At 33.2% G+C, this 13,146-nt stretch overlaps 2 protein-coding genes across 2 annotated transcripts; both read right to left on the reverse strand.

The window, feature by feature from the left end:
- Window positions 1–1,269: 1,269 nt before the first annotated feature.
- Window positions 1,270–1,863, reverse strand: LOC114256997 (uncharacterized). The gene is made up of 2 exons (XM_028196710.2): window positions 1,593–1,863; window positions 1,270–1,469 (listed from the first exon to the last, which is right to left on the reverse strand). Exons 1-2 carry the CDS (start codon window positions 1,861–1,863, stop codon window positions 1,270–1,272), a joined length of 471 nt encoding a protein of 156 aa, XP_028052511.2.
- An 8,482-nt stretch (window positions 1,864–10,345) lies between these two features.
- Window positions 10,346–11,332, reverse strand: LOC114256995 (uncharacterized). Its single transcript, XM_028196708.2, has one exon. The coding sequence runs from the start codon at window positions 11,330–11,332 to the stop codon at window positions 10,346–10,348; it is 987 nt and encodes a 328-aa protein (XP_028052509.2).
- Between the last annotated feature and the right edge of the window lie 1,814 nt (window positions 11,333–13,146).

Consider the following 13,146-nt stretch of genomic DNA (forward strand, 5'->3'; position numbering starts at 1 on the left):
CATGACAGTTGTTCTCCAATTGTGGATTTACTGAATGAGGTGAAAGAAGAAAGAAAAAAAGGAACTGAGAAGAAACTTGAACTTCTTCAAAAATCTTATCATATTCATGCTTTAAGGGCTCGAACTGAACAATTGAAAAAGGAAGAGAGAATCATGATGATTGATACAAGTGAGATGTCCCCAATGCAGCAAGAATATTGTCATCTACACCAACTAGAAATCATTGAGAGTAAGAAAAAAATTAATGATGTGGAGTAATTGGATGATTTCTATTTGGATGATTGTAATATTTGACATGTTTGGCATGCTTTTGTATTTGGATGTTTTTGGAATGCTTTTGGAATGTTTATGTTTTGATGTTTTTGGAATGTTTTATGTTTGGATGATTGAATCCCAAATAGCTTCCTTGTTTATGTTTTTGGAATGTTTATGTTTATGTTTTGATGTTTTGATGACTTCGTGTTTGGATGATTGAATCCCAAATGGCTTCCTTGTATGTATGTTGTGGGAAGCAAAACTAAACTGGAGGAAAACCATGGCTGGTTGTCCCACCGGGTGTCCCACCGGTCGACCGATTCACTTCCTGTGTTACTGTTGCTCTGCCGTTGATCTGTTGCTGTCTTGGGCCTTATTTTATACCTATTTTAACATCATTTTGCACTCCAAAAATATGGTTAAACACAAGGATAATTTAAGGATTATAATGATTGAATTAAACCTTCTCAATTCAATTATAATCCATGTTTCAAAATAAATCAAAACATAATAAAAACAATCAAAAATGGAAAATAAAGATAATTTTGTTCCTTTCTTTATTTCCTTCACATGTTCTTTTCACACCATAGTTTTTGTTTTTATATTTTTCATTACTAAAACAAATAATTAAAACATAATACATTTATTTGTCTAAAAATAATTAAAACATGACACAATGTTCTACGACTGACTATATAGTTGCCACAAGTGCTCAACAAAATCTGATTGGAGTTGAGAATGAATTGCTCTGTTTCTGATGCGATGATTTTGTTGAATGAATTCTATAAGCTCGGTTGTACGCTCATGTGACACTTGTGCTAAAGGGGTTTCGTCGATTTGTTCAAAATCAATGTCTTGTGCTTCATTGTCATCTCACTCATCCTCAATGATCATATTGTGCAATATTAAACAAGCCTTCATAACAACTTTAATTGACTCAAGATTCCAAGATCGTGCAGGGCCATGCACAATTGCAAAATGTGCTTGAAGCACCCTAAATGCACGCCCTACATCCTACCTATACGCTTTTTGGGCCATAGCAAAATGTTTTTTCTTGTTTCCTTGTAGACATGGAATTGTTTTCACAAATGTTGGCCATGGTGGATATATATCAGCAGCAAGATAATATCCCATTGTATACTCATTACCGTTGATGGTGTAATTGACTGGAGGAGCACGCCCTTGAGCAAGCTCAGTAAATACAGCAGACCTTTCTATAACATTGATATCATTATGAGACCCGGGTAACCCAAAAAATGCATGTCATATCCAAAGATCATATGATGCAACTGCTTCCAAAATAATTGTTGGTTCATGGGTGTGACCAATATACATACCTTTCCATACAGTCGGGCAATTCTTCCATGTCCAGTGCATACAATCAATGCTTCCCAACATTCTAGGAAAGCCATGACTTTTGCCCACTGTTAGTAGTCTAGCAATGTCATTGTTGTTTGATGACCTCAAATACTGATCGGAATAAATTTCAACCACCGCTTTGGCAAAATAATATAGACTTTTCATTACGGTACTTCCTCCAATCCTCAAGTATTCATCCATAAAATCAGTTGCTACTGCATAAGCGAGCATTCTAAGTGTTGTAGTCATCTTTTGAAGGAAAGATAAACCGAGCACTCCAGCACCATTTCTTTTCTTGACAAAATATGATTCATGAGCTTCTACCGTAGATTGAATACGGAAAAAAAGAGAATGTTTCATTCGAAACCTCCTTCGAAATATATTGGAAGGATATATTGGTGGATCAGCAAAACAATCTAGAAAGAGTCTTTGGTGACCTTGCAAGGAATTGCGCCAAATGAATTTGCGGCGTCAATTAGAATTGTGGCGTGATCTTGATGAACTATTGGCTACTAGTCGTTGCCCTTCCATAGCAGCTATTCCAATTGTCTCTAACTCATCGTCGGAGTCAGAGTCATAAAGAATCATATCGTCTAGAGAATGAAGATCCATATAGAGAAAATAAATACAAAATGAAATAGCAAAATTAGATTGATGTGAATGAAATTAGATAGCAATTGATTTTATTTATATTGAAAGACTATGACCGTTGGAATATGACCATTAAAATATAGCCACTGAAAGATGACCGTTAAAATATAGCCATTGGAATATGATCGTTAGAATATAGCCGTTTTAAAAATATGATAGTTGGAAAAAAATATATTTAAATTGAAAAAGATAAAAGAATAAAAAAATAATATTTTAATAAAATAAAATTTTAAAATAGAGAGTTTGATGGAGTGTGTATATAAAAAAAAGGCTAGCTAAAATAAAAAAGTGAATTTTGGGTTATAATTTGATTCAAAATTTATTGAAGCTGATGCAGATGCTCTAAGTATGTTATAAATGATTTTTTTTTTTTTTTAAATAAAAATTGTCAATGAATAACTTTAGGAAAAATCACAATCTAGTATACCTTTTCAGAAAGGGAAACAAAAAATCAAATCAGTGGTAAATCTTTAGCAATTTTAACAATTAAACTCATAAATTTTTTTTATTAATTTTTAATTTTTTGTAATAATGCAGTGTAATTTTCTCATGTCTTTAAGATTTATTAAATAATAAAATTTAAAACAATTCTATATATGTTTTGTGAAATTAATTACACAAATGTCATAACTTAAAGTTGTAGGAGTTATAGGTAAAAAAAAATGAATTATACTCAAACACACATAAATATAATCAAATAGATTGTAGATCACACTAAAATTATAATAAATTATAATTAGCACCGTATTATATGTGAAATAATATCATAATTAGGCCTTGTTTGGGACACTCTAAAAAAATCAAAATGTCACTATCCTATTTAAGTCACATCATCTTATTTGAGTCATATCACTTTTTTACCATACCACTTCAAACACAACCCATACCTAATCCATATTTCACAAAAAATTAAAAAATACACTTATTTAGATCATCTCAAATAACCCTTTAATATCACAATATTGAGTGATAACCAACACAATAACATATTCAAAATAATGTATAACTAATACTTGGTTTGGTAACCTTCCAAAAAGACAAAAAGTCAAAAAATTATTTAAAAAGTTAAAAAATTATCACTATTCACTAAAAAAATATTAAAAAAATAATATACAAATATTCATTCAAATCAACTTTTCGGCCACTGACATGATGAACTACTTAGTGAAAGGAAGGGAAAAAAGATTTCCATATGTGTCCTAAACTAAATTGGATGATAAAGTTCGGCCGTATAGGCTCATCATGGGTCCTGTTTTGATAATCTGAACCGTTCAATATGTAGAACTCATCTAGTACTATATGCTTGTAAAAAAAACACGTTTATCAAATATCGTTAACTACATGATCAAATCAGTGTTGTATAAAAATGGATGGTATTATAGTTAACAGTTAACAAAAAAAACTAACACGATCAGATAGCTATCAATATTCAATCAACGCAATTTTTTACAAACATAATAGTACTTGACGATTTCTACACATTGAACGGTTCCGATTAGAAAAATGAAACACGTGGTGGGTCCCTACACGCCAAACAACACCATACAAGCAAAGCCCGAAAAGGAGACAATAATTTTTCATCTACTCTATAACCCACTCCACTGCCAGCACCGTACGGCCTCCTACACAATCTTCTCCTACACATTACTTTATATAATTTTTTAATACATATTTTTTTTTTAAAAAGTGAAAAAATTAACCCAAACATTCTTATTTTTTTTCTCAACTTTTTTGTCTAAAAAGTCAAAAAGTGCACTTATTTAGGACACCCTAAATAACCCCTAAAATATGTATAATTAAATTATAATAATAATATTTATTAAACCTAAATGAGAGTGCCCTAAGACCATCTCCAACGGTTCATCAAAGTTGACATCAAATTTAAAATTTGATGAAAAAGTTACTATTTGGTGCTCCAACAGTTGCACCAAATTGATATCAAAATGAGATTTCACCAAACAATTTATCAAACTGAGGACAGAAAGTAGATTTCATCAAAACACTGTTTGTAACCGTTGGATGCATAAACCGATCAACCAGCCGGTTGCCCGGCCGGTTGACCAACCGGTCGCCCGGTGTACCATATCAGTGAGTGGTTGGTTTGAATCCTTAGATGGTTGGTTTGAACTGGGTTGGATTGAACTGTGACCGTTGGGGGCAACCGGTCAACCAGCCGGTTGACCGGCCGGTTGACCAACCAGTTGACCGGTTTGGAAATTTCGGCTACAGTGCAATAACAGGTTGATCCTGGTTGGTTTAACTTGTTTGAGTTGGTTTATTTGGACTAAAAAATATTTTGTGGATTATGAATAATTTGCAGGGTGATATAAATTTAAATTCCCTACATATTTGAGAATTAGCCATTATAATAATTTGTCGTTGGATGGACATAGTATTTTGAAAATCTACTCTTATTTACCGTTAGATGGACAGAGTATTTTGAAAATCTACTCTTATTTACCGTTGGATGGACAGAGTATTTTGAAAATTTACCGTGGATGATGTGCTCTAGAAAATAGATGTGATTTCTATATCTTAAATTGACAGAGTATTTCATTTTGAGAATAGCATTTATATGTTGTGAATTTTTTTTCTTTTGTGTCATTACATATTTGTTTCCCTTGAAATTTTAATTAATATTATCTGATTCTGAGTTTGAGCTTTATATCATTACAATATTTTTTAGTAAGTGTATTGTCTTTTTTCCAAACTATGGAAGATTTCGAAATGTTTGAGAAATCACAAATGTTTGAGCACAACACTCATATTAATTTAATGTCGGAATCTTCACGAGAGCAGAACACGCAGAACAGTGATAATCATTTCATTTCAAAAACTTCTCGTGTTTCTCGTGGTAAAGCGTTCACAATTATAGAAGATGAAACTTTATGTAGATCTTGGTTAGCAGTCTCTCAAGATCCCATCACTGGTAATAGTCAGACTATGGCTATATTTTGGGAACGAGTACTTGTTTATTTTAATTCACAATTCAGTAGTGAATCAAATCGAAATCGTATTTCTTTGACTCACCGTTCGTCTGCCATGCAAAAGGCAATTAATAAATTCTGTGGTTTTCTTGAACAAATTCAACTGAGGCAACAAAGTGGAACAATTGAGGCAGATATGGTAAATGTATTTATGTTATTAAATATCAATTTTCTTTTTTAAATGTATACTTGTTATTGAAATCTTTGTAATTTTTTTTTTAGGTCACTGAAGCAAAGAGGATGTATCATACAATACAGAAAAAACACTTCACTTTTGATACATGTTGGGAGATTTTGCGCCAAAGTTGTAAATGGGATGAATTTCGATCAAAAAGAACCACACAACCTGTTGATCCATGTTCACATTCACCAACTGAATATGAGGCTTCTCAATCCAACCAGAATAATGCGGTGCACGAACAACCATCTAATACATCAACACGACTAATTGGTACTAAGGCAGCGAAACAAAAGTTGAAGAATCAAACAACGCACGATAGTAGATTTGATGAAATGGCTGCCAACCAATCCAAAATTTTTGAAGTGTTATCAATTATCTCCGCTAGAACTATTAAGCGAGATGAACAAAAGGCGATAGACCGTGAGCAGAAGGCTGCAGATTGTCGAAGAAGGGCCGAAGATAGGGAGGAACAACTAAAACTCCTATCTATGATGAATGAAAGAGAACAACAAAATGAAGATCATAAAATTATATCAATGGACATGACAATTTTAAATCTTATGCAATGAGCGTACTACAAAGATCTTCAACGACAGATTTTATTTCGAACAACTAATAAATTGCCTTGAAAGGTTTCGCATTTGTGGGTTTCATCTATTGGTTTTATTATTTACAAATATTTCGTCTAACTTGTATTGGTTAGTTTTATTGATTTTATGATTTTCCCCTGATACGTATTTTCGCCATATTTCAAGTTTATTATCTAATTGTTGCCATGTTTTTTGTATAGAGAGATCTTTGGCCTGTAGTTCAATGAACTTTTTGTAGCATTTTCAAGATGAATTACAGTTCATGTCCTTTGTCGACTACGCATTAAAATGGAAAACAACAATATAAAGGCTTAATAACTGCATAGGCCAATGTCATAACTTGGAAGGGTTTTCATTAATCTCGCCCTCTTTAACAAATTGCCCCAACAAAAGGTTGTGAAAATAACAACATATTCTCTAATAAATTTCATAATGTCAAACACATCAACATTCATTATCTGGTGGTGGTGGTGGTAGAGAAGGGTAGTAGTGATGGTATATGTCATTTACGCGATGCTCAATGTCCACACGAAAATCACCAAATTGTTGAATTAATGAGTTCTCTGCAGTGGCAAATGTATCAAACTGAGTACCCAACGAATTGACCTGATTAGCCATTTGATGTTCCCATTGAACGCGTTGATTATACCGTTGTTCTTCCATGGCTAAAAACTCAGTCCAATATTGAGGTTGTTCAGTTGATGGCATCACATTGGCAGGAGGATCTTCTGGAGCATCATCTGCTGGGACTTTATCTTCTGAATCTTCTGGAGCATTAACACTTTCCCTTAAATTGGAGGCTGCACCAGCACAGGTGACTGTATACTGATTAATGGGTGAGGAAAGTTTCATCTCCATTTCATCTACAAGGCGAACCTTAAAATGTTTGAAAATTTTTGTTAACAGTGCCCCAAACAATAATGACCGACCCGTGAATTGACCTTGATTTGCCAGTACCATTTCTTTCATAATTATGTAACACAAATCTAACTTCTAACCAACTTCAAAACAGTATAACAAATAGGCATTAAAATATGGGACCGCATCATGATGTCCTTTTTTTGGAGTGACATTTTCTATAATCCACCGGTGGAGAATCCGAAGATAAGGTTCTAAATGTCTTGCTTGTAAACTAGTCCCAGTAAATCTGTCCTGACAAATAGTAGTATACACATCAGTAGCATTACCAACAATATTAGCTAACTCAGCCTCAGTCTAAAAATGAATATTTTCATCACCTAACTCAACTCCAATAATGCTTGCCAAAGTAGGAATATCAAACTGTATACCCTTTCCTTTCACATGTGACAAAAGATTAAAATTTCCATCTTGTTCCTGAGTAGCTCTTAGGTGAACATGAAATAGAGCTACCAGCCGTGGATATACCTTTTGAGGTATATTAATTAAGTTTAGCCATCTCATTGCTTCAAGTTTACTAATTAATAGTGCATCATATTGAGATGGAAGATTTACCCTCCTCCCTGTTACAATTGGTCGGCTAGAGAAGTTTAGAAAGGCTAGTGCATGACTTTCAGTGAGAAAATCATCAGTAGAATATGACTGATTTTGAGGCTGTTGTTGTTCGCGTCGTTGAGGGTTGGAACTTTCACCAACTTGGGCTTTCGCTCTTTTAGTTCTAGGCATGATGTCAGTATCTGTTGAATTTTAATGAATATGTGTTACATATGAAAGCTGAAAACATTTACTTAGAATTCACATGAACATAGTTTTCATATTACAATGCATATTAATATGGGAAAACATTACCATATTTCAGTATGCATACTAATTATATGTTATTTTCATATTACATGTTTGATGTACCCTAAAAATCATTACTGAATATGCTGTATGAATTACAGTTCTATATGAATGTGTTGCCTTAATATGCTATGAAAGTCAATAGGGAGTTCAAAATTCATATGATACAGTCTCTATGTTGCCTTAAAATCAAAATTCATACCCTCAAAATTCAAAATTCAAAATTCATTTGTTGTATTACAGGTCTGTGTTGCCTTAAAATCAATAGGGAGTTCATTTTCATATTCAATGAATGGTAGTGAACATATTCTCTATTCTGTATGAATGATCCTAAAAATGATCATATGGCAGTACATCAGAAGTAAATTTTTAACAAGTTTATTTTTAAAATCTTGAACATGATAATTTCTAAAATATTGAACATAACATTGGATTAAAACATAAATTTCATGCTCTTCACAAAGTTAAAGTTGAACAAATAAAACATAAAATTGAAAAAAATACAGCATACACACTTGAAAAATACAGCATACACCCTGAAAGGCAAAAAATAAAAATAAAAAAACACAGGGCCGGTTGACCAACCAGTTGACCCGTGCCATTCACCTAACAGAATACCACCTCTTGGATGCTGCCTTCTTGTACCTCTTGGATGTTGCCTTCTTGCTCCTGAATATGCAGGGTTTGGGATTCACACTTACACTACACTCAATATGCAGAGGTTGGGATTAGATTTTGGTTAAGCTGAATTTGAGGGTAGTGGTGGAGGGAATACAGTGAATGTGTTCTTAGAGGCAATCTGTGGGGAGACAAGCAATCTGTGGGCAGAGGTATTCAGTGAAAGTTGTTAATTTTTTTATGGCAGGTTTGTATACAATTTTGAGCTGATATAGAGGCTCCATGCTTCAGGTAGGTGGTGAGGAATGGTAGTTGGTTCAAATGAGGCATGGTAGATGGAATGCATGCAATAAATGGTAGGTTATATATGTCAAATGAATGGTAGTTGAGGCAAATGTATGTAGTGTGTGGATAAATAATTGAAGCTTTTATGATTTGTAGGTGGAATGCAGTGTGTGCATTCAATAATTGAAGATTTATAACTATGTTCGGACCACCCCTTCCCCCCAACCACACACACTCAAAAAAATTAAATAAATAAATAAAACAAGAAGAAGAAGAGAGGAAAGGAAAACTTAAAGATTTTCCCCTGGTTCATGTTGTTTTAGGCTAGCTATTGCTCAGCATGGTAGTGCTCAGCATGGTTAGTATTAACATAAAGGGTAATCCAAACTTAAATTATTTAAGCATAACCAGAAACCTTTTTTCCACAGTTGCATTCTGATGTAACAATGATGCCAAGTGCCAACATTGAAGAAGGATACAAGAATAGAGAAAGGGGCATATATTTTCTGGAGCCTCTGCCTTCATGTTGCTGTCTGAAATCATGTGAACACTATTTTGGCAATTAATCAATTATTTTGGCAATTATGTGAACAATTATTTTGGCAATTAATCAATCATGTGAAGACTATTTTGGCAATTAACCAACAACCTTAGGTCTGTTTGCTTGTGCAGATGAATAATTTCATTTTGACTTGAGTAATGCAAAATAATGTTAAATTTGTAAATGACTTATTCTTAAATTTTGTGTTGTTATAAAATAGAATATATTTTGAATCTCTTGTCCCTTTGTATACAATTTTCAGCTGATATAGAGGCTCCATTCTTGAGGTAAGTGGTGAGGAAATGAATAGTAATTTCATATGCAGTAATTCAAGAGTTGACCTCGAATTAAGAATACTAATTGAAGACATTATTATTAAATTATGATTATGCACTTCAATAACAGTAATTGAAGACATTATGATTATGCACATGAACAGCATGAACATCAGTTATGTATAATTGAAGACATTAAGAATACTAATTGAAGACATTATTATCATTTGGAACTGATTAAGTTATGTATATTATCATTTGTAATTGTCATGAACTGAACACTTCACCATTCTGAATATTAAAGATAGAATCATTACAACAACACATCATCACATAACTTCTGAATTACTTAGTTAATATAGTGCCTCATATTGAAGATTACAAACAAGAGAACATTCTATTCCAAAACTTCAATATAGTGCCTCATATTGAAGATTACAAACAAGAGAACCTTCCATTCCAAAACTATAAAAAAAATTACATGTATTGATGTGGTGAATTTAGTGTTCACCATGAAGATGCCACATATGTTCTACTAAATCATTACGGAGGGCATGATATGCATCCTTATCTTTAATACCTAAATGACGAGACAAAAATGATTGGAAGTCATTGGTAGGAGTAGCGAAAAGTTGCACTGGTGTGTTGGTTGATAAAATATCATAATTGAAATCAAGGTGCTCCTCCCTCTCATCTTCGACAATCATATTATGTAATATAATGCAAGTCTTCATTATGTTGGCAAGCATTTTCGAATCCCAATAACGTACAGCACCGCTTATAATTGCGAATCGAGATTGAAGGACTCTGAATGCCCGCTCTACATCTTTCCTGGCAGACTCTTACATCATTGCAAAATGTTGTCTCTTTGCTCCTTGGAGAGAAGAAATAGTTTGAACCAATGTTGCCCACTGAGGGTATATACCATCAACAAGGTAATAACCCATATCGTATCTATGTCCATTAATCGTGTAATGGACAGGGGGAGCTTTACCTTGCGCAAGATCAGAAAATAAAGGCGATCGGTCCAACACATTCAAGTCATTATGTGAGCCAGGCATTCCAAAAAATGCATGCCAAATCCATAAGTCATAAGATGCTACTGCTTTAAGAATAATGGTTGGCTTTTTTTGATGGCCTACATATTGACCTTGCCATGCCTTTGGACAATTTTTCCACTCCCAATGCATGCAATCTAAACTTCCTAACATGGCAGGAAACCCCCGAACCTCCCTAATAGCAAGTAATCTAGCAATGTCAGTTGGTGTCAGAGATCTCAAATATTCTTCTCCAAAAATTCCAATCACTGAATTACAAAATTGTTGCAAACTTTGAATTGCAGTGCTTTCCCCAATACGTATGTAATCATCAACTGCATCTGCTGCGACACCATATGACAATATTCTTATCGCTGAAGTTATTTTTTGTAGGGGAGATAATCCAAGTACATAAGTTGCATCTTGTTTTTGAACAAAATATGAATTGTGTGTTTGGATTGCATTCAAAATTCGTAGATACAAAGGACAACGCATTCGAAAACGTCTTCGAAATATTGTAGGTGAATACACTGGACTTGCAGCAAAATAATTTGCAAACAATCTGTCATGACCCTGCCTTTTATCTCTGTGTATATATCTATGACCTATAACAAAACCACCTATCTTCTTTGACCTATCACTTGACTTAAGAATCTGAAGCATACTAGTATTATTCTGCTCATAAGCTCCTAAAAGTGTGACGATATATTCATCATCAGACTCATCATTAGAGGAAGAGGAAGAAGAAGAGAATGAAAATGAAGTAAATATCATGGATTTCAAGGTATTCATTGTGCTCTGTTTTGTTTAAGGTATGATCGTATTTGTCTGGCATATGGATAATAGGTTTATATGAGAGCATAATCCATATGCCAGACATATATGTAATAGAGGGAAAAAGAAATAGGAAAAATAATTGGGAACTGAAATGGAGGGAAACAAAAAAGAAAGAAAAAAAAAAAAATAGGCTGACCGGTCGACCAACCGGTCGCCCCCTTTCCCCGGTTCAGAAAGCTGGGTTCAAACCGTTCAAAAGGGTAAAACAAAAATAATAGCATTTTACGCATACAGGTCGACCAACCGGTCGACCCACCGGTCGCCCCACGACATTTGATGCACCGTTGGAGCAAGTGATATCAGATTTGGTGAAATGGGTCATTTTTTACTCAGATTTGATGAAAAAGGAAATGCACCGTTGGAGATGCTCTAATCTCTAGATTAGGGACGATTATTCACTAGGTCAAAATTACGACCAGCTGGCACAAGTACAAAAACTATCATCGCATACGCATGATCGCCAACTCCCAATTCTCTCTCTAAAAGAAATTACGAGAAGCATATACATAGGTTACGTTTGGTAGAATTTTATAAATATGATTTGAAAGTATGAGTTGTATTTTGAGTTTGTGAGTTGTGAAATTATGATTTGAATGTAGAAAATTTATTTGGTTATAATTTTTGAATAGAGTGTTGAATTGAGTTTTGAATTGTATACGAAATTGAGTTTTGAAAGTTTGATATAATATGTAAAATAAAAAAATTTGTTTGGTGGTGAATTTTTAAAATAATTTTCAAAATTTAATTCAACATATAATTGATAATCAAATATACAATTCATAACTCGATATCCGTATTTTTTATCAACAGTCATAACCAAATTATTTTTAAAATATTCAAATAAAAAATAATATTTTTTCAATTAATTGTTTTTAAGTAATTTTTTTGAATAATTTTTTTTCAAATAACTTCTTTGTCAATTAATTTTTCTGGCAATTCATTTTTTAGGCCTATATAAACATTAAAAATATTTTAAAATTATTTAGAAAATTAAAATATTAAAAATATTAAGAAAATTAAAATATTAAAAATATTCTGAAAAATAAAATATTAAAAATATTTCAAAAATTAAAATATTAAGAATATTAAAAATATTTTGAAAATCAAAATATTAAAAATATTCCGAAATTCAAAATATTTACAATTAAAATATCAAAATATTAAAATTAAAATATTAAAATGTTTTTATGAAAATTAAAATATTAAAAATATTTCGATAAAATAAAATAAAATATTTTAAATAAAAAATATTTAAACTAAAAGTTAAGTTATTTTTGAGTTTTGAATTGGGTGTTTGGTTATGTGTTTTGAAAAGTAATAATTATAGTCTCCATTTGGGAAGTGGATTGACTTTTTGACTTTTTGATTTTTTTGACTATTTTAACTTGGGCTAAAAAGCTTGGTTTGGAAAGAGTTTTTTAATTTTTTGACTTTATTATTTTTTTCGAAAATGTCTCGTAGCTCAAAAGGGTCGAGCTCGAAAATGGAAGAAGAGGAGGAGAGAGGGAGAAAGAGAGAGGAGAGGGTCCGTCGCCGTAGGTCATCGCCGATAGTCGCAGCAGACCGTCGCCTCGCCCAGTCCCGATCGTCTGTCCAGCCCCGCTGACGTCGCAGCACCACCGTCATCTGCCCAGTCTCCCCTCCTCCTCCAACCGGTTTTTATGGCCTCCTCCCCTCCCTCCTCCTCCTCCTCCTCCTCCTCCCTTCTCTTCTTCTCCCTTCTTCTTCTTCTTCTTCTTCTTCTTCTTCGTTCTGTAACAAAACCAGGG

Source organism: Camellia sinensis, chromosome 11 (genome assembly GCF_055761805.1).
Source record: "Camellia sinensis isolate YWXY chromosome 11, ASM5576180v1, whole genome shotgun sequence".
In the NCBI taxonomy this organism is placed as follows: Eukaryota; Viridiplantae; Streptophyta; class Magnoliopsida; order Ericales; family Theaceae; genus Camellia; species Camellia sinensis.